General features: G+C 35.0%; 1 protein-coding gene across 1 annotated transcript in view; it reads right to left on the bottom strand.

Moving 5' to 3' along the window:
• Positions 1–23444, bottom strand: part of LOC134851282 (uncharacterized) — a 534247-nt gene that overhangs the window by 18243 nt on the left and 492560 nt on the right. The window contains exons 2-12 of the mRNA XM_063867298.1: positions 19346–19595; positions 18738–18945; positions 18385–18472; positions 17982–18079; positions 15794–15920; positions 15106–15289; positions 9811–9992; positions 4419–4633; positions 1038–1158; positions 479–547; positions 302–404 (exon numbers count right to left, since the gene is read on the bottom strand). Of these exons, the coding sequence (XP_063723368.1) occupies positions 302–404; positions 479–547; positions 1038–1158; positions 4419–4633; positions 9811–9992; positions 15106–15289; positions 15794–15920; positions 17982–18079; positions 18385–18472; positions 18738–18945; positions 19346–19589 (1639 nt within the window). The 5' untranslated portion in view covers positions 19590–19595. The remainder of the gene's footprint in view (positions 1–301; positions 405–478; positions 548–1037; positions 1159–4418; positions 4634–9810; positions 9993–15105; positions 15290–15793; positions 15921–17981; positions 18080–18384; positions 18473–18737; positions 18946–19345; positions 19596–23444) is intronic.

The raw sequence follows: 23444 nt of genomic DNA on the forward strand, positions 1-23444 counted from the left end.
CTAAGCTATTAAATTGAATGGTCGCGCTTTCCCACCACCGAAAATATCAAAAAGAACTAAGTCAACTTGCGTTTTCACAGCCCCAAAAAAGGTAATTTCAAATGTTGCTAGTTTTTGCTATGAATTTTGAAAAATAACGTTTTTCAACTGAAGCCATTACTTATGCTTCCCAACTTAGTTTTGACCCTCTAACTTCTCCCTTCAGATACAAAAAAAATACAAATTGCACAGGAACGACAGAATTGACTACACTTGGTTTTCTAAGCGTTTGTTCAAATTTAAGTGGAAGCTTGGTATTTACCGTCTACAGAGTACAACCCAAACAAGACAGCAAGAGGTGGCAGAATTGATAAAGCGCCGTAAAAGCAAGGCCACGTGAGACATTTCCTTCTTGTTGCTATACACTAAATAAAACGAGAATATTTTCAAAGAATCCAAATAAATCAAAAACATTCGGAATGAACTTTTCGACTCTTACCCCATGAGAAAGAAGCCTCTCACATAGCACGACGTAGTAGGCAATTGGAAGTACCAGCAACACTGTCACCTAAATTGAACCAAACTGGGGCTCTTTTCCATCTCAGTCAAATTGGGACGATGCCGAGGTTTCAAGTAGTCAAAACTAAGTAGACGCTTCATCCACAAGGAAAAGTATCAAAATACGAGCTGTTCATCTCTGTTTATAGATAAAATAACTGTTGTGCCCCTGGTTAAAAACTAAATATAATTTGGTCATTTCTCGAAGCTTTCTTGGTAATGGCTTTCTTGACTTCAAGCAACGAGCACGGATCATTGCGGGCATAGCTCCCCCGATTGACAAGCGGAGATTTAGCCACTCCACCTCCGCTCCCGCAAATAAAACCAAGCATACTCATAAAATAGCCAATAATCACTCAAAACACAGCATCAAATAATATCAAAACAGGTTACTTGTGAAATTATTTATTCGTTTTACGACACCGACAATTGTTGCAATTTTAATGAGTCATTTTTCGTGTTTGGCGTGCAAGTTACTTGGAGAATTTAAGAATTTTTACCTGCACGGACTCTGGACTGAAGGAGACATGTGGTACTTTAACTGTCAAAGGTACCAGCAGTGGCAACAAGGACAGCATGATTGCAACAACTTGCATTGCAGAAGTTGAGGCCAATGGATTTCTAAACACAGTCATTGAAACATTAGCAGGTCATGACACTAGCCTACAGCAAATCGGGATATCACAAGAAAAAACTTTGGCGTAGGGTATTTGTTTTCGCGAGATTTTAGTAACCTCAAAGAAAGCATCTACGGGGTGAAGCATCAAACGAAATAAAGGCCTTTTTGGTCATGATTCAGATTTCAAAATGCAATTAAAAAGAAAATATCATTTGTCTTTAAGCTATTTTAAAGCCATTAATAATATCCGGACCCAACCGTTCGCCTAAAAAATTGATATTTTGTATCGATAACTATTCTCGGAACTCTGTGGTACTTGCACAGCAATCGGCTCTTCTTGGTTGGTTTAGTCTTCAGTTGTCAAAAAATTGGCTCAGATTCTCACTGCTATTAGTTAACGAGGATCTCAAAAAAAACCGCCTGTTACACAAGAAACAAAAATTCACAAGAACCCCTCAAAAACATTTGCCACCATGAACTTCGGTTTTGAAAATTTGTTCAGTATTGCAAGCCTTTATTTTCGGCAAATTTTTCCAAATATACGAACAATACTATCTAGTGCAGTCCAAACCTTCAAAAATGAGGCAAATTTTTAGATATAACTTTAACAGAGAAAAGTTAAGCCGAATCAAAACAAGTCAAAAATGTCAGCTAAAACCTTGACATTGTTATTTCCTACACATCCGCGGCCAAGACTAGCAGTTAAATGCAGGCAAAAAAGATACGTCATCTAACAAAAGCCTACCCTTATCATAAATCAAATGTCGGCGAAAACAGCCACTTTTAAGAAACAATAGTTGACGTTGACATATTTATCTCAACACATCTACTTGAATCTTGGTCGATCGTAATTGTCTCCCATTTGAGCAGATAGAAGGTGCGAAAAAAACGCAAGCAAAAAATCCGAGGAAAGTAAACAACTTGATGTAAAATCATTCAAATCGTTAGAAATCTTTTTCACACTTGATTGCGCTTATGACTAACAAGCGCTATCAACTCGGAAACAGACCTTTTAACAAATTAAAAGTTTGTCTATGAAATCACTGAATCTAAGTCGACAAAAATATGCAGACCGACAATAATCTTAATTAGCAGAAAATTTTCTGATTGTAAAAAAAAACAGGTCTCGACTGGAGTCGAACTGCCGGGCGTTGCCGTCTAAGGCATGGGGGTTGAAGCAACTTGGAAGAAAGCTGAACCTTAAAAAACAGTTGGGCTACGGGAACTAGGCCGACAAAAATAAACAGACGAACTATAGCCCGATAAAGCACAAATACTCTAGTTTGCAAAAAAAAACAGGTCCCGACCAGATTCGAACGGCAACCTTTTGCGGTCTCAAGCAGTTGGGCTACTTATACTCCAGATGGTTGATTGAATTTGAACTTATAATAACCAAGCGGTAACAAAGCAGAAAATATCTCAACACAAACCTTTCACAACGAAAAAAAATCAAAAAATCTAAAGTAAAAAAAAATTTATGTCCCTTTTCTCCTTAGAGCAGAACCTTTGGGCGTGGTCATGAAAACATAATTGTTGCTCAAAATGTTTCATTGGTCAAAGTTTTTTCGACAATAATTTTTATTTCGGCTCAATGTGCGTCCGTTAAAGCATTGCCGACGTAGTTAACACTTCAAAAGTGAATGGTCATATTAATAACTTAACTCAAAGTGAACTTGGAAAATGAATGAAAAACTTGGTAGATCTTGTATTCATTTTCTGTTTTTCTTATTTAAGGCTTTCGTTTTATTTTTTGTCAGCTAGCTTACGATGCCACGCTTGCGATGTAGCACAACTAGTGCGAAACTCTCTTTCCTCTCTGGATTGTCATCATAAAAACAGTTCAAAAAGTTTCAATAAAATTTAAAAAAGGAAAAACGGAACCTTTCAAAGAACAAATGCATGGTCATAAAAGTCTTATAAATTCAAGATTATTTTATGATTGAGACTTTGTTGATAAAAACAAACCTAATTTGAGAAAATTGAATCAAAAGATAACTTTTCATTCTGCTGTGAAATCTAATGATTAAAATCCATTTTTGAAACTAAAATTCCATCAAATTTTGCCCGCAACTTGCATATTTTGTTATTGGAGAGCGTAAATTGCCTAGGTGTAAGCATATTATTGTGAATTGAACTTAAAAATCAAAAGTCAAACGGCGAAAAATTAAAATTGATGGTAACTTTCGAAACTTCTACAAAAAATGAAGGTGACCTAAACAAGTGTCTTCACGTCGTTAATTGACATTTAAAAAAAACAAATCTAAAATTAACCAAAGTAATGAAACTAGGGCTTGAAAGCAAAATAGCCGTTCTACGCTAGCCATTAACCAAAAGAAATGAAACAAGGACTTGAAAGCAAAATAGCCATTCTAAACAAGTTTGTGCATATCTTAGGTACTATTAAGAAATTAAACGCTAAACTGCACTAAAAATGCCGAACGCGGGTAGAAGTCCATAAGATTCGATACCTATCTTTGTGGCAATAATGTGGCAAATCATTAGCTTCTGTCCTCGCCTGCAAAGAGCGTATCATGACCCCAAAAAACGTTAATTACGCCGATACAACTATTCTATTACGACGAAAAAATATACAACCTTTTTCACCACTGACATGTCTATTGATAACATTTTAACTGCACGTATTAAACAAAAATTCAAAAATCTTAATATCCAAATGACTGAAATGACTTTATTATGGTATCAATGTATGCCCTACGACGTTGCTTGGGAGTAAAACTAGGTCGAGTGAAAAAATTCCAGCCTACGTCATTATTCCTTTCTAACTTGTCTGGTCGGACAGAAAAAAACTCCAAGAGCTCTCAAAATCTAAACATCTGTTGTGCGGAACTGGTCTCAGGTAATGGCTTCAAATAATGGGCCCAAAAGCTCGTAACCGGTCAGTGTTCAAAATTGTGATGATGTCGCTTTTCAGTTCAAATTTTTCTTCAAGTCACATTTGGCGCCAACATATACCAATTTTGAGTTGGAAGTTTGGCAGATAATTTTAGTCCACCTTAAAAAAGCCGATATAAGATTTTTAAAATTTTGAAAAGAAAAACCCTGCAGCCCTCATTTTCGCAAAAAAAAAATCTTAGATCCACGTTTGACTACATTTGTGTGTCTCAAGGGCTGCGATTTTAGGCAAAGACTGTGCGATGAGTTTGACCGGTCTATTGAATGTATCTGTTAAATTGTTTGTTGCCATAATTTCATTTAGTTTCATCCGATTATAGTCATAATAAACTAGCCAAAAAATACTCACTTTGAATTGATGAAGTACTTTTCTGAAGCCAACAACAGTAGTGACATAATTGCGAGAACCATGAGTAGTACAAAGATTTGATTGTGTTCGAGGAAGTTAACTGTTTCACGAAGACTGCTACGAGCAGAGAATATCATGAATTGACTAGTTTGACTGCTCCGACGAGACGACATCAGCCGAGAATCAGTGATGACCGAATTCGCATTCTCCACAATCTACGAGAACAAATATCAATTTAAATTTAAAACAAAAGCAAAGTGAAAATAATAAGCTTTCATCTACCGAGCGGCTACTTAGCCGACAATACTCGTGTAGACGCCCTTTAAGCCATTTTTTCAGTTTTTAATAAAGCTTTAAAAATTTAACCCTTTGCCATCTGCTTAAAAAATGTTGCCCTTCAAGCTATGCAAAATAACGTGACTGAGCCAATAAACCAATTAGCCGGAACCATTTGACTGAAAAACAACAAAAATTATAGAAATTGAAAAGATCGAACAATCGAAGCTGGTAAACTTACTAATAACCGAACGAATGTCAATATAATTCAATCATTCAAACAGAAGAAAATTCCATGTTATGAAAACAAGGCCGACAAAAAATGAGCAGACAAACAAACAGAATTCAATTTCATACATAATAAAAAAGGGGGTTGAGAAATTAGACGATAAGCAAATTAGACGGAGGCACTTAAAAGGAAATTAGGCGATTTTGCAAAACTGAAATTATGAGAAAATAGACGAAATTGAGAGAGATAAAAATTGTTTGCAGACAAATTGCAAGAGAAAAAAAATTGTTTGCAGACAACAGTTAAATTTCGGTGGCCAAAAATTTTACATGTCAATCATGCATAATTTATTATGTTCAAAACTCTCCTGTAATATCTGAATTTAACATTTTATGTTCATTTAAATTAATTGTTTTGATAGGTATTGACATTTTATGTTCTTCTTGTATTTGTGAAACTTGGCTCTTGAGAAAAAAGTTTGTTGGCCCTTTCCGTTTCATAGTGACGTCTAAAATGCCAGATCTGCAAAAAAATATGTTGTCTCATTTCGTTTTAGTAGCATCCGTCTAATTTGCTTATCGTCTAATTTCCTAGGCCCCGAAAAAAAGGTCCGACTAGGATTCAAATTCAAATCTTCGGGTGCAAAAGCACCCTCATTACCGGTAGATCAAGTGAGAAGGATCCTGAAAGTGGTTGAGGGTGAACAACAAAGCTAATTCACTTCAACCGAGCAACTGCAGATTAACGATCGAACGTCTTAACCAACTCAGCTGCAAAGACCTTTTACCACTCAACATTGAAACCTCATATAACTAAAAAACAAGCAAGCTAAACAAATAAATTAGAAACAAAACAGTCATCGCTTAAAAAATCACGCTTTGCAAAAAATGACGCAAAGCAAATTTGCCCAGAAATTGTGCAAAGAAGAAGAAGAATTTGTCCAAAATCAGGTAGAAAACAACAACAATCATCAATTTATTTACAACTAGTTACAAACAATTGATATCGAAACATTCAAATCAGTCCATGAAATTGGAAATAATAGACGAAACGCGCATTTTGCTTAAATAATTGGAAAAAACTGTACTGATAAAAATGAAGCGTTAAGGTAGCGACTGTTGTCCTAGGAGTTCGAAGTTCAAAGACCAAAATCTCCATAACTGTTTTTAGGCGTTTATTTGCTTTCAAATAATATTTTCTTGCTTTTTGGACGGTGTACGTTATACTGAGCAGAGAAAGTTTGAGTTCACTTGCAAAATTTAAGTGAATCATCACTAAATTCGAGGAAAACCAAAAAATGAAGATTTTTTTTATGATTGACACATTTGCAGAAGACCAAGTTCAAATCGCGGGAGAAAACCAAAATTAGTGATGAATCACTTTGTTGATTAACACGTTCTGCCATAATTTTTTTCAAAAAAACTCAAACTTGCTTTCCTCAATATTAGACACAGATGCCAAAAAGGCAAGAAAATGTTTTTGAAAGATAATCAACTGCGAATTAAGACAGCTATGGAGATTTCGGTCTTTGAACCTCAAACTCCCAGGCCAACAGTCACCTGCCTCAGCCACTACTCCTTAGATAACTTTACTATCTTATATAATTTAATAGAAATAGCCAGGCAGCAAAAAATGCTCTTTATGAAAACTACCGTGTAACGCACCTCCGGTACTCATGATAAACCGCAAATATTAGAAATAAGATCTGCCTTCTTTGAGTGTGCTTTGACAGCACCCAATTACAGGGTTCTTAATTACAAAATTTGCAAAGTTTTTTATTCAAGTTTTTTATACAAATTTTGAAGAACCATAAAATTTTGCGAAGTTTTATTTAAGTTCTTCGAAAAATTTAAAATGAACTAAGAAACGTCACATCTGGGAAATTTAAAGCAATTGAGCAGTCGCATTTGGACGCAAGATTTGCAACTCTGACAGTACTTTTACAGTACCCAACTACAACGTTGGGATATTCAAATTTTGAAATTTCAACCTCAAGTTTTCTAAGAAACGTTTTTTCTCGAAAAACATCAAGGTTTGAACAGTCTTAATTGAAGGCAATAATCGCAATCTTTTACAGTACTCTGACAGCACACAACTACAGTGTTGGGATTTTTACTTTTCTGAATTATTATGTAATTTGAGTTTTCTGAAAGTTTCCGAAAAAATCACAAAAATCATCGAATCTCTTAAACTAAAAAAATTTGGGCATTCTTGATTAGAGGCCGAATTCGCAACCCTGACACCTCAAATACAATTACGGAATTTCAAACTTTAAACAAAAAAAATTAATTCAAGTTTCATGAAAATTTTAAGTTTCATGAAAAAATCACAAAAAACGTCATATCTCGAAAACTACCAGGATTTGAGCAGCCATACTCAGACACAAGATTCGCAACCCCTGAGAGTACCCTCACAGCGCCCAATTATAGGACTACAGGCTAGGAAATTCAAAAATTGAGAAACTTTTTTATTAAATTTTCTAGAAATTTTAGAAATATCTCGAAAATTACCGTATCTCGTAAACTGAAAGGATTTGTTTATTCATATATGGAGGCCAGAATCGCAAAACCTGGGAAAACCCTGACAGAATCCCACTATTGGGTTGCGTAGTTCAAACTTGATGAAATAAACACTGAATTTAAACTGGAACATCGAAAAAATTCTTAACCATTGCAATTAACGATATAACTAAGACGTTAAAAATTCTTTTTTTAAACGTGCAAAAATAATACGCAATAAATGATATAGCTAAAATGTGAAAAAATACTTTCAATCAACATGCAAAATTATTATGCTTAAACATGGGATATAGCTGTCACACGCATTTAAAAATAGTATAGATATAGATTATATTTGGAAAATTTTTCAAAAAAAAAACGTTAGATCTCGGATACTGAAATGATTTGAAATTGATATTTGGTCGCGAGATTTGTAATTTGAGTTTTCTCCAAAAAAATCACAAAAAATGTCGGATCTCTTAAGCAAAATTGATTTGGGCATTCTTAATTGGAGGCCAAATTCACAACCCCTGAGATTACGCTGACAGCCCCACATCTACAGGTTATCTACAAGATTTCCAAAAAAATCACAAAAAATGTCGAATCTCTTAAGCACAATTGATTTGGGCATTCTTAATTGGAGGCCAAATTCACAACGCCTGAGATTACTCTGACAGCCCCACATCTACAGGTTAGGAAATTCAAACTTTGAAAAAAAAATTAACTTAATTTTCATAAAATTTTTTTGAAAAAATCACAAAAAACGTCATATCTGGAAAACTGCAAGGTTTTGGGCAGTCATATTTGGAGGCAAAATTCACAACTACTGAGAGTACCCTGACAGAGCCTCACTACAGAGATAGTAATTTCAAGTTATATAAAATTTTTCATACCTAAGATCTGAAAAATTTTGAGAAAATCAAAAAAAAAAGTCATATCTCGAAAACTATAAGACTTTGAGCAGACATATTCAGAGGCGAGTTTTGCAACCTCCTGAGAGTACCCTAACAGATTCCAATAACAGGATTGAGATCTTCAGAGTTTTGGAATTTTTCAACATCTAATTTTTTTTGAAAACTTCGGAGAAAATCATAAAAAACGTCATACCTCGAAAACAACAAGGAATTGAGCAGTCATATTTGGAGGCGAAATTCGCAACTCCTGAGAGTACTCAGAAAGAGCCTCACCACAGAGATGGGAATATCAAATTTTGTGAAATTTTTTACATCTAAGTTTTCTGAATTGAAATTTTTCAAAATATAATTATCTCGAAAATTACAAGGATTTGAGCAGCCATAAATAAGGGCAAGATTCGCAACCCCTGAGAGTACCCTCAAAAAACCCAACAACAGGATTGAGATCTTCAACGTATTGGAATTTTTCAAAAATCTAATTTTTTGAAAAAATCATAAAAACCGAAAACTACAAGGATTTGGTTATTCATATATGGAGGCCAGAATCGCAAAACCTGGGAAAACTCTGACAACATCCAACTATTAGGTTGCTAATTACAAATTTGATGAAATAAACACTGAATTTAAACGGGAAAACCGAAATCTGAACCATTGCAATATACGATATAGCTTAAACGTGAAAAAAATTCTTTTGTTAAACATGCAAGAAATACGTTGAAAAAGCTTAAAAAGGCGAGATAATGAAGCCCGCGTTTAAATATATAATAGATTATATAGATGAAAGTTAAAAAATTAGGAGAAGGGTAGACAGAGATAATCAAATTAAATTAAAAAAAGCAGGTATACAGACAGACAGACAGACTTAATTTGGCCTCGAAAAAAATTACTGAAATTTAATGACCTTGCGAAAACTAATAGAAAAATTTTCTTAAGCATTGCAATATATGATATAGCTTAAACATGAAAAAATTCTTCGTTAAACATGCAAAATTATTATGCTTAAACATGGGAGATAGCAGTCACTAGCATTTAAACATAGTATAGATAGATAGATAGATAGATATAGATAGATAGATAGATAGATAGATAGATAGATAGATAGATAGATAGATAGATAGATATAGATAGATAGATAGATATAGATAGATATAGATAGATAGATATAGATATATAGATAATATAGATAGATATAGATAGATGAAATCAAACAAGAAAAATTCAACGCAAAAAGCAATTGTAACACTAGCATTGCTTGTCTTTAAAAACTGGAGGGATCCTAATGCGCGAAGGAGCGAATGCTCGAATATCTATCCAACCAATTAGAGCTTACTCTAACGTTCGAAAGAAATAAGCGATAAATTCAGTTTGTTTCGGACAATTTTAAGGACGTTGATTGCTTGAGATTTTTCGAGCATTCGGTCCTTCGCGCATGATAATAGCTCCCTAAAAAAAGACTCTGACTTGAGTAAACTTACAGCTTTAAACTTTCGGTAGAACAGTTCGAGCAGTTCAGCTGCGGCCTCTTCCGTCCAGTGGGATGACCTGTATTGTCTGTATCGTTCTTTCAGATACAGCTGCCTCTTGTTCATAAGATGCCACACTGTGTGCAGCTGTTGTGCCGAGGTCACGTGACCACTCGAGTTGCGCATCAATGATCCTGAAATTAAACAACTTAAAAAAACTTGAAGGCTTTTTTGTTTGATTATCTGAGCAGAGCTGGCAAAACTGATTTTTGCTCTTGAGGCCACACTCGACAGGCTGAACGCCTTTGACGTTCTACCAAGTGTATTTATTCTTATTATATACTTGGAAACTAAATTGTTGCACAGAGGCGAAGCTGAACTTCGCACCACTTGCGATGCAAATATGAATGACTATGATTAAAATCAAACGGAAAAAAATGAATTTGAATCCAGCTAAAAATTACGAGCATCATTAGAAACTTTACAAGGACCTTTCGGAAAGTTAGAAAGAAACCAAATTATCCAAAAAAATCATTTGTGCGGAACTAAGTCGACACAAATAAGCAGACAGACAATACTCTAAATAAGCCAGAAATTTTCTGATTGAAAAAAAAAACAGGTCTCGACTGGAATCAAACTCCCGAGCGTTGCCGTCTAAGGCATGGGCTTGAAGCAACTTGAAAGGTAGCTGAACCTTAAAAAACAGTTGGGCTACGGGAGCTAGGCCGACAAAAATAAACAGACGAGCGATAGCCCAATAAAGCACAAAAACTATAGTTTGCAAAAAAAAAAACAGTTTAATTTACCCGGTAGTTAAATTTTAATTTTCAAAAAATTGAGCATGTCAGCAGTATCATAAGTGATTCAACTGATTTTGTTAAACTAGCTGTCAAACCGAAAAAAGTCTATATTCCGATTTGATATTGCTTGCTAATCGCAAGCGAAAAGAAGTAAATAATAAAAAAAACTAAGTTAACAGAAAAACAGTTTTTCTTCAAGTAAATTTTTTTGATTCGTGCATGCTTTTGGCCTATCTTCTCCATGACTTTTCGTTCGTTTATTGCTAAATAAAAGATGTTAGCTTTTGTGTAATAATTTAATGTAAATATCTACTGGAGAAACAGATTCTTTATTTCTTTCATATTAAGGCTCAGCCAAATAATTTTGAATGTTTTTGAATTATCAACAAGCAGGAATTCTACCTCCTCACCACACAAAGGGTCGTCCATTAAGTACTATATTACAACATCCATTTTCGGCTGACAGACCTTGAAGAATTTATGAGGGGCGCCAGTTTATTTTAACTTCGACGTGGAGCGCGCCCCACAACATTTGCAAATTTTCGATCAAAACTTTCCAAAAAACAATGTCCAAAAACGCTTTTTTGGCCTGTTTTTTGTAAAGCACGCCAGCGGCGCAGAATCTTGTTTTTTCAAGAGAGCTCGGAAAATAAGTCTCTACCGCTTCTCGAGAAACTCCGCCCCTGAACCCAAGTGTTTTCTTTGATGACCACACAATTACTATTGGATTTAGGGAGGCTCACAAACATAATCCCCTTTGTTACTATTTTACTCAACCGATTTTTGTCTGATTGAATTTACGTTCTTCACATAGAGGAAAAGCAGCGTTTCCCAAACACAAGCGATGAAAGGGCAAAAAATAAATGATAAAACTCGAAAAAATTGTCGGAATCCAATCACCGACCAGGAGATTAAATCACACGCCCTATGATTTGCCATGACCACTTATCAATATTTAGGCACTAGGATCCCAGTTAAAGCTGGATGTCCCTTTTTGATGTTTATAAAAAAACGTACTTATATTCGAAAGGTAAAGCGTAATTTTCAAAATGTCAAAATTCAGACATTTACCAAGTCCACAGCTAATTAGGGCAAATCCTCTATGAAGATACTTTCTAGTGCACATTCTTTTGATCGAACAATTAACCTTAGATTTGCCAGTAAAGTTTGCAAAACTCAAAAACGTTCAACATTTCAAAACATGGACCTTTCCTAAGCTCAACTTTAGTTTTCTACAAACTAGGACGTAGCCACTATGCAGAAAACTTTCAAATCACCTGTTTTCTCAATTAAACCTTTCATCTCAGATTTGGCACGGTTATTTTCCAATTAAAGCTGGAGGACCCTTTTTGATGTTTATAAAAAAAAACGTTCTAATTTCGCAAGGTAATAAGTAATATTCAAAAAGTCGAAAACCGGACATTTACCAAGTTCACAGCTAATTCCTATCAATTAATTTATCGAAAAAACGCTTTTGCAAAAAAGACTACACATCCGATTGATTAATTTCTTTTTTTTGTTTTTTCGATTGAACCCTTAACCTCAGATTTGGCATCATACTTTTCAAGAAAATCAATAATTTTCCTAAGAAACATTTTCCAAATATGCTGTACTTCAAAAATTAACTCAAAGCCGCAATGAAGATATTTACTAGTGCACATTTTTTCGATCGAACAGTTAATCTTAGGTTTCGCAGTGAAAAAAAAAATATTCAACAATTCAAAACATGCATGTTTCCTAAACCCAACAATTCTTTTCTACAGAAACTAAGAGGTAGCCGCGATGCAGAAAAAATTCCTATCTGTTTCCACCTAAAAATTCCACCAGTTTTCCTAATTAAACCTTTAATCTCAGATTTGGCACAACAATTTTCGAGAAAATCAATGTTTCCAAAAAAACGAGCTAAATTTCTGCAGCTACATTTTTAAGGTGAAAAAATGGCGAAACCGTTGTTCAGCAAAAATTCACAAAATCTGTTCTTTCAATTCAGTTCTTAGTCTCAGGTTTGGCAGGGCAGTTCTCAAGAAGAGAAAGCTTCCAACAAACGATCAGAATTTCAAAATTTTGATATTTTCTGGGGCCAACGCCATTTTCTACCGAAATTCGGACGCAGCAACTTATGCAGGGGAGATCCCCAGAACCTTTGGCTGAACCTTCAATCTCCAGAAACATTTAGATTGAACCTCATTGAACCCTTTTGATTGTTATCTCAGTTTCGTTATGATAGTTTGAGAGAATGAAAAAATTTTTAAAAAAAAATGGGTGAAAAATTCCCCTACAGTTTCAAACTTGGATGGTAGAGATCGTAGAACGTTCAGCGAAATAAAACGGAACATCCAAACGGAACATAAAACGGAACATCCAATTGTTTGAAATCGGTAAAATGACAGTTTTCCGAAAAAGGCAAAAAGGCAACCAAACGACAAAAAAATCAGCTCTATAAGTGAAATAAGAAAGCGTAAAAATAAGCCTTGAAATAGTAAAACTTTTGCTAATTTTCGGATTCGAATCGACGACCTCAAGATTTGGACGCCACGGACGCCTAATGGTCTCAGCAACGAACCCTTAAAGCTCATTAAACACCAGTCACGAACAATAAAACAGAAAACAGATGCTATGAAATTTCCAATGATTAAGATCGTAAATATAGCTACAGTGCCACTAAATGAGCACTTACAGTTGCGAGTTGTTGGAAAGAATGTAGTCATACTAATACACTCTCTAAGCTCGCTAGCGCACATCATGAATTTTCATAATACACGTTACTTTTTTAAAAACAGTACCAAGCCCCACCAAAAAATCAGATACATAAATATAAATCTTTTGAGCAACAGTGAACCAGATATAAAAATGCAAAGATGCCACAAAAAATGAGGACCTTTATTTGCACAACTTAGGTTCGAAAAAATCGACCACGTAATAAGACACTACACGCTGCGCATGTGTGATGGAAAACTTCTAAATGTTCTTTAACACACAAAAAAACGGAATTCTTGTAAGATTAAAATGCAGCTGCTTCCCAGCAAGTACTGATTTTCACTGAATTAAGTTATCAGGCCTGGCAGGTGCGGAACTATGAAAAACTCCAGGGAAAAGGGGTGGATTTTCAAAAAGTTTTGTCGATCATTTTAGGCCGACTAAGTTGATTTTACAAGCTCTCCCAAAACACCATAAAGACCCTAGTTTGACCATACGACTGTGCCTTAGGTGAATTTTTGACACAGAGGCGAAGTTACACTTCGCATACACAAGCAAAAATATGACCGATAACGCTACTGGGAAAAACTAATCGAGTAAAATTTCGCGTCTACATAATAATTTCTGAAGTGACGCACGCCAATTACGAGTCTACATAACTGCTAAGTGACGCAAGCCAACTATGACGCATTAGCAGTACCAGCTAAATAGAAAAAAAACTTTCCAACTAACATGCCTCAATTTATAGAGCGGAGGCATTTTAACTAGTATACGAAAAAGTTCATTAAAAACATCCGACCCTGCCCAGGTTCGACCCTGTTATTTTGTTGCGGGTCTCCTCCCTACCTCTACGCTATGAATCCATGATACCTTGAAGCTAAAATGCTATTTGTCCTACAAAACTGCTCGTATCAGGGCGAAGCACTGAATTTTCTGACTGCGAAGTACTTAAGGTCTATGGAGCAGTAATAACATGAAAAAACTCAATGTTAATTGAAATTAAAAATTTTAAAAAATTTTTTGAGATTTTTGTGAAAATTATCCCACACGCCATATAAAGAACAACGTAAAAAATTTCGCACCTAGTAACAAATCAGTTACCGCAAATAGGCTTCCATCAATCAATTTGGAACGATTTCTGAGATTAATTGAATCACCGATTCCGCGTTAATAGCGCGAAAAAAATCGCGCACTCATTTACCCAAATTGACCATTTTTAAACCCCTCATAACTTAACAAAAAATGATCGCAGGGGAAATGGGATTTCAAATTTAAGGTCAGGACAACAATACTTGTTAAATAATATGAAAAAATTTCGTTAAAAAAGGTTAGTTAAAAAGTCGAAAACTGTCAAAAGAAAAAAAACCACCCTTAGCACTTTCGTTACGAAAGTCGGAACAATAACATTCGGTGTTAATATCCTTACCATGGGCTCTAGTTAATAGCTGGTTATTGATCAAAAATAACTTTCAAAATGAACACATTTTATCGCAACAAAATTTTTATTCGCAACAATACTTGTGACTTAGGTTGGAAAAAAAGATAGTTCATACTATAACACAAACTATGCTCGTGTAAACAGGCCAGAAACAAATTATTGAAAAGTTTAGACCAAAAACATCACTCACATTTAATACATATAAGCTCAAAGGTGCCATTAGAAAACTTCAGGTCCGGTTGGCTAAAAATGGATGTAAAAAGTACCAATGTTGGGACCCTTTGGGAAGTCAGGGGATCGAATTTCAGAACCCTCCTCCCTCCCCAAATCCGTTACTGAGGCCTGGTTTTTCACAATACTGTCACAACTAACCCAATACTGTGTCGAAGGAGGAGTTGAGGAATTTGGAGGCGAAAGAAGGGCAGGCGGAGGAGGAGGCAAATTGCGAGAATGCCTCGACTACTTCTCTGTCTGATTTGAGTGGTACTGCATAAGACTCGCAGTTATCCCTATCCAGGCATCGCTTTTCTGTATAGCTTATGTCACCAAGTCCGTACTGAAACAATAATATGCATCACTGAAAAAAAAACTTTTTTTAAAAAAAATTACCACTAGTATATTGTAAAGCATATAATTGCGTGCGCAGGGAAACTTGGTCGGCGGCATGCGCAGAATATTTTGCGAGACATTTCAATTTTTTTCGCCCTTTTTTCCGGAATCTTACAATGACCAAATTTGGAAAAAATTTCTGTGCCACAAGCAACTTCTCGAAAAAAGCACACAAAAACGTATTTCTGCGGCGCGCGCTCTCCCTGAAAGTTAGTATATATTGATTTTTCCGTTAGACGTGGCTGCCAAAAATTGAAGATTCGAGACCGCAATCCAAGATTTGAAACCTGGAAAAATGCCCAGAATGGATTCTTTTCTTCTCGGAAAAACTCTGGATCCTTCACCTCTTATTTGAAACATTTGGACCATGAGCTGCAGTGTTTATTGCTCAGTGCCATAGTCGACTCAATTTAGGTTTGCCCAAGGCGAAAAATAAAACCATACTACTGACCTCTTTGATAACTTCTTGCAAGAAATTGAAGATAACTGGCATTTGATACAGTTTATACAGCTCTGTCATATTTTCTCTCAGCACAGCATTTGACCACGTCAATTGTCTCCCAGTAATATTGACTTGTCTAAAAATCGATACCAGGCAATACAAATTAACAGTCAAACCAAACACAATAAAAACAGTGCTTAAAATCTTTCATCCGAAATTCATGCTTTCTGTTTTCCATTAAACAGAACAGAAAATGTTAGACGAGGCGTTATTTGATAGTAATGTGGTTTTTCTTTCGCGAAATTTGGCTAAATTAACAATTATTTTTACATTTCAACTAACAATTTTTGACAAAATAATGATGGCCCGAGCTCAATGTTATGGAGATATTTTAGCTGTATTTAACCTGAATTAATGGGGTTTGAAACTTGCCATTTTGGGCACTGAAGGATAATTAAAGCGGGCTATATTTCAATTAGAGTGTAGCGTAAGTAACGAATTAATCTGGCTGACAAAACATCAGAAACTGAATTCAGCCATTCTATTTGGCCTATTTTTAATGTAACTAGATGCAAAATATACAACTCAGCGCTTTACATAAAGAATGGAGGGAAGCAAACTTCTTGTACTTAAATATATTATTCCTAAGCTCGACAAAAGTAACGGAATAATAATGCTTGAAGTTATTTTTTTATTCAGAGCAATTTCGACTATTGAAATAATAGTTTTTACCAAAAAAATTAAATCCTATTATAAGGAGATCGACTCCTTGGGTTCAAACGCAAAAAATATGTTTCCATTGCAATGATTTTTGGTTATTGCGATCAATTGTAGAAATCGTTTACGAGCTCTTTACACCTGCAAGAGCAAGCAAGTGTTTTATAATCTGGAACTTGGTTTTTCCCCGAAAACAACTTTTTACAAATCCTAGTTGGACCTTGATCTTTCGCTAGACCTGTATTAAAGTCCAAAATTATACTTTTCGCCGATTAGTCTGCAGCTCAATTCTTGTCCGGCTCAATTTTTGTTTTGATTTTTTTTTCAAATGATCAACTTAATTGCTCTCAAGTGTTGTATGTAAGTCTTCAACCAGTTAACAAATATACGCACAAAGGCTAAGCGGAGCTTCGCATTACTTGAGATACAACGCAAACGCTGCATTGCAGACCAACGAACGTAAAATGAAGAAAAAATATAGTGGAAATCAATTTTCTTAGAAAAAAAGAAAGTTTCAATTTCAGAAGAACAGCCGAAAAACACAACCACCAGCATAAAATATGGTATCGGTAGTAACCGAGCTAATATGGACTCAAAAGTTACATTTGAAATTTCAAGAAGCTGAGCATGTCAGCCTGCACATGAAGCAGCACATTTCCTTACATATTTGCAAGAGAAGTAGCTTCCGGGAAGATAAGTCCAGTTCCCCATTACAAGACACATGCTCTCGCAAGTGTAATAACGATCAATTTGATAGTAATTTATACATACATAAGCTCATTCAAGGACAATCTAGGCTTGAACTTCTTTGTGTAACTTCGAAATTTTTCGCTTCTTATAAAAAAGCGATGTCTCAATTTATTTTATTTTCTTAACTTTAACTTACTATTTGCTGCATTTCAAACGGTGCGAAGCTCTGTTTTGCCACTGAAATCAAGAATTTATCAATGATGCTCAACGCGTAAGTGCGAACTTTTTTAGCCCTGAAAAATACCCCAAAATGAATTAAAGCGATGTATTTGTTTCAGAATATACTACTTGGGTCTTTGATATCGGCTGCGGGGTTAGTAAACCTAACAAGAAACTCATTCAAAAATTACAACTAAATTAACTTTTTTGTCAAATAAATCTGAGACAAAAATTTTTTTAGTTTCTTATTTTTAATTTGCTGCATCGCAAGTGGTTCGAAGCTCTGCTTCGCCTCCATGTTCAAGAATTTATCAATGATGCTCGACGCTTATGCGCGAATTTATTAATCTCGTAAAATCATCCCAAATTGAATTGAGGCAAGGTAATTGATTCCAGATTATACTACTTAGTATTTCATGTCGGCTGTGGGGGCAAAAAGCAAACAAGAAAGTCAAAATTTCATAAATTACAGCTGTATTAACTTTTTCTTTTGCCGAAAATGGCGGTTCGGGAAGCGTTAAAACCTGGCCCTGGTACAATAAATTTTCTGTTTGATATGAAAAAGACGTACATATTTAACTTGTTCATAGTGGCGTCTAGTAATGATGCTCCATCCCAGAAACAGTCGAGAGGGGTGGTGATTAGACAAGGATTGAGATAATTCATAAACTAAAACGACACAAAACGAAAAGTTATTGTTCACTGTTCTAGCAGCAGAGCATACTCCGACAACAGATATCGCTAAGAAACTTGTTTATAAAATTTTCCCGAAATTTCACTCTTTTTTGGGAGGGAGCGACTTCTTGGTATTTCATTTTATCTGAAAGATCATACAACTCGCATCACAGCTGAAAGAGCATTATTTTGACACAGCGCGACGTTTGCTTCGATCCTTATGGGTTAGTTCAAACAACTATTCAGAGAAGAATTTAATAAATTAAACATCATTAGTTTTAAATTTGAGAAATAGATACCTGTGTAAGCAACTGTGTTGTCAGCTCATTCGTTGGCTGAGGAATAGGAAATGAGATTTTGGCGCAAATTTTGGAGATGTCCCATTGCCTAAACAAAAAAAATAAATTCAAACAACGATTCTTATTGCTATTTGATCAGCAATTTCTCTAACAAATCACAGAAACTCATCAAAACAATATTTGATCGCAAAAAGAACCACGCGAGGAAATCATCAACTATGTCAGTGTTATAAAACATAAGCATCAAAGCCAGTAAAAATTGATTTCTGATAACCATGTGAACAAATAATAATTAACGATTTTTTCTTAAAACAGTTCTGCTTTTTGGTTTAGTACAATAAAACAAAGCTGACTTTTCGTGGAAGTTGATCTTGACTTGTGTCAACTGCTTGATCAGGTCATAATGCCTCAGAAGCTCGGCTCTTGTCAGAATGGAGTTATTCTGTGAGGCCTTTGTAGATGATGAGTCATAGTACTGTATAATAGACATGGCTCCCTCTCTGTCTGTTGCGTCTAGACGAACATCGTCTACACCTCCTTCGTTTCTGTCGCTAAAGATATCTGAAACAAGCCAACATGATCTGTGGAATGTAACACAAAAATTCGCACATTCTTCGCTTAGAAATTTATCCAAAAACGGCACGCTCGATTGTTGTTCCCAAATGAGGAAATCAAAGAACATCAGCTGTTTTATTTTCAAAATTGAACGCTCGTTTGTCGGGCCTTCCTGCGTAAAAACATGGCCATGATTGAACTGTACTCCTTTGGATTCAGGAAATGCTTCGAAACAAATTCGTGCCAGGACAAACTACTCTAGATTGTCGCCGAATTTTGCTTCGATTCTTCATCAAATCGGTTTTCTTGTCTTGCCAATTCAAAAACTTAAAGTATAAGAAATATTCGTAAGAACAAATATTCGATTTAAGTTATTGTCGGCTCATTCATATCACAGATGTCTCACCGTTCGTCCACAGTTTTACCGGATCATTCTCCAGTTTGGTTCTGGCATGTGACGCAACAGCCAGACAAAGGAGGACTGCAAAAGAGACAGCAAACAGGACTGTCACTTGGAACTGTACGCCATCTATGTAGTCCAAGAGACGAGAGGGCAGCCGATCCAGTCTCCGCTTCAACTTCCGTCTGTCGTCCTCTTCCTTCTCTGCCCCAGCTGATCCCGAAGAGGATCCCTCGGAGCCAACTGTCATTCTTAACTGAAAATAAGTCCAATCCATCCAAAGGATACCCAAAATTTCAAAAAGTGCTGCCAAATAAGCACTGGGTATCAACGATTTAGTTTCTATTTCCGCTGTAACTCGCCATAACGTAACAAAAAACAATCTTCTTCAAAAACTGAACTTATTTGAACTAAGATATTTCTAAGTTAGCTCCACCACCTGTTTTCACTAAAATCTCTGACAGATCAACTCGAACTTTTTGGTTCAACAAAGCTGTAACATTTCATATTTAAAAAGTCGATCGGGACTTTTTGCATGAATATGCTTGCTAACTTGTGTTTCTAAAATAAACTTTTGTCTGCGTCAATATCGTCGTTTTGAAAAAGTAATTTTAAAGGATGTGAAATCAATTTAAAACATCTCACAAAAACTTTGTTGCAATATCTTTGCTGCAATAATTTAAAAAGCAAAACACTAAAAAAATCATAATAAAATAGTTTTCAAGTATCTGCAAACAAATACACTTGGGAGAGCTTAAACGGCGTTTATCTGAAGTGCGCAATTGGTAGTCTGCAGTTAAAACGGTTATCGTTGAAAAAATCTTATAACACAGAGACGAAGCGAAGCTTCACATCACTTGAAATACAACACAAACATAAAAAAAACATCAGTAGAAAAAATTTGAATGTTGAACAAATCTAGGAGAATCAAAATTTTCGTATGTCTCGATAAAAAACAACTAGGGGCCATCTAAAGCTGGAAAAACGTGTTTCATTTTATTGGAACTTGCTATACTGATGCGGCACCAGAAATCTGATTTCAAAAATTGGACTTTGTCCAAAACTTTAGGTGTTTCTCCATTAAATTAAGTGAGAAGAGTAAAAAAAACTTTGAGATAATCAACCTAATATTTCTTTTGGGAGATAGTATTTCTCTTACAAAAAAACTTAGGCGTCGCCACTTCTGCGGGAAAAATTATCGCCACGCGTTACTTCAATGGAACTTTTCACCTCAGATTTCAATGGGTAAATTCAATAAAAAAACAATAAGTTTCTAGAAAACGGTCAAAAGTTCTAAAAAACGGTCCATAGACTTTCCAAAATCCATAATGTTTTTTCTGCAAAAAGCAGGTTACAGCCGCTTAAGCAGATAAGATTCCCAAAATCGAGTTTCTTGATTGAACACAACCTGAGAATTGGCACACTAGTTTTCGCGTAAAGTCGCGAAGTTTCAAAACATCTGTGAAGGCTATAATTTTTTTTCAAACAAACTGGACATAGATAATTATAAAGGTAGGCTTTCAACAACCTGTTGTTTGGAATAAACTTATGATATCGTATTTGGCGAGATAGCTAGCGAGAAAACTCCAAAGAAGGTTAACAAATCAAAAATTTGACATTTCCGAGAATTATAGCTTTTTGTTCCATTGAGCCCAAAATCTCAGACTTGGGAGCGTATTTCTAGAGAAAAATCAAAAACTTTACACGAAAAAAAAATTCGGGCGTATTCGCATGAGCAAATGAGTTTCCCACAACGCGTTTTTTGAATTGAACCCAAAACCTCAGATGTGGCAGGGTAGTTGTCAAGAATATTCAAAAAGTTTTAAAAACGGCCAAAACATCAGAAGTTTGACTTTTCCAAGGGCGACTACTTTATGTGTGAAAAACCTTGTAAATGGCCGCTAAAACAGGCGAGTTTTCACTACCCATGATCTCCATTGAACCCACAATATCAGATTTGAGAGGCTAGTTTTCGAGAAAGGTCAAAAATTCACAAAAAGGTCAAAAATCTAAAATTTGACTATTACGAGGGCCATAAATTATGAGTAAAAAAACTTTGGGTGTAGCCGTTTATGCAGAGAGTTTTTCAAAACCGTTCTTTTTAAGGAAACTAAAAGCTCACATTTGAGAAGGATAATTTTCGAGAATACGAGGTCAAGGTGAGTGAAATTAAAAATTGTAGGAGTAAACCAAACACTGAAAGCAACATTAAAAAAAAAGGCTCGCAGCAAAAGAAAAACGATTCCAAGATGTGGCAACTAAGCCGACAAAATATAAGCAGACAATTTCTAAGCCGATATTTTTTTGAAACGGAGTATTTCCGTTTGAACAAAAAAACAGGCCCTACTCAGATCGAACCCAGGACCTTTGATGTCCCATCCCAGGCGTTTTAATTACCTCCAAATTAAATAAACCGGAGACGCTAAGAAATTTGAATTCATTATGAACCAAGGTACCAAGTGATTCTTTTAAACAAGTTGTTACCCGAAAAAAGTATATTCCCGATTGATAACACTTTCTAATCGCAAGCGTAATAAACAAGGATAGCAGACCAAATGCATAAAAATTAAGTTGTTCAAATTAGTGTTGATTTCTTTGTGCGGGATGTATAAAACGAGCTGTACAAATGCATGAAAAATGAGTGAATTAGTCTTATAAGCCAACAGTTGAACTCAAAAAAAAACTTTTAGAACTTTTTTTGCCATGGAAGCGCTAAACGAAGCTCTTGAAAAGAGGTTTCTTTTAAGTAACATCAAGTTGTTTTTAGCATAGTTTGATTCATTAAATCAAAAAATTGATCGTCAAAAAATTATAAAATGGTTGAAACAATTTATCTACTTTGTGTACTCTGCTTTCAGTGAAAACTATCAACCTTACAGAAACATTGCCAGACTAGGACAATACAACAGTAACTAGTTGCAGAGCAAGTAGCACAGAAAAAACCGACCACAGGAATCAGAGCAGAGAAAATTAAAATCTTCAAAGAGTAAAAAATGTTATTTCAGTTTGGGATGATTTCCAGGTCCATTATTTCGCCGACTTATAGATTCAAACAAAATTTTCAACGCAATGGGTTGTGAAAAAATTAATCTGAAAACATTTTACTGCAATGACGATCGTAACTCAAAGAAATTATTTGCCGAAAAAAAATTGAAGCACAGATATCCCGTTGCTGTGCAAGGAGCGCAAAGTATTTTAAACAAAAAACGTAAATCAATGAACACAAAATCAAAAAAAAAATTGTGTTCTCTTAATTTTCCAGTTAGTTGTTTAGTTAATGTAATTACATTAGTCAAAAACCTGTGTAATAACAGATATGTGTAGCTGAAATGACTTTTTACAAAATTGATTAAAATCGTTTAAGCAAAAAAGGAGCGAAAAACAAGATTAAAAATCAGAGTTGGAAAATTCAGAACTAATTTCATTTGTTGAAATTGTTTCAATCGGAAATAGCCATGCTGTGATACGTAAAAATTGTTGTCGTTTTTTCTGTGTGGTGTAATGAAAGGATCTGGACAAAAAAGTAAAACTTAGTCATATTCGACAGTGATAGAAAAACAGGCAAACTGGACAACAGTTTTTGAAACAAGAAAACAAAAAATCAAAAAAAAATATAATTTCGATTTTTCGTTTCAGTTTTCTGCAGAATTTTTTTGAATTATTAATTCTTAAAATTGTGTTAATATAACTGCAAAAACTGCAAAACCAAGGTACCAAGTGATTCTTTTAAACAAGTTGTTACCCGAAAAAAGTATATTCCCGATTGATAACACTTTCTAATCGCAAGCGTAATAAACAAGGATAGCAGACCAAATGCATAAAAATTAAGTTGTTCAAATTAGTGTTGATTTCTTTGTGCGGGATGTATAAAACGAGCTGTACAAATGCATGAAAAATGAGTGAATTAGTCTTATAAGCCAACAGTTGAACTCAAAAAAAAACTTTTAGAACTTTTTTTGCCATGGAAGCGCTAAACGAAGCTCTTGAAAAGAGGTTTCTTTTAAGTAACATCAAGTTGTTTTTAGCATAGTTTGATTCATTAAATCAAAAAATTGATCGTCAAAAAATTATAAAATGGTTGAAACAATTTATCTACTTTGTGTAC

Source organism: Symsagittifera roscoffensis, chromosome 1, assembly GCF_963678635.1.
Source record: "Symsagittifera roscoffensis chromosome 1, txSymRosc1.1, whole genome shotgun sequence".
NCBI lineage: Eukaryota > Metazoa > Xenacoelomorpha > Acoela > Convolutidae > Symsagittifera > Symsagittifera roscoffensis.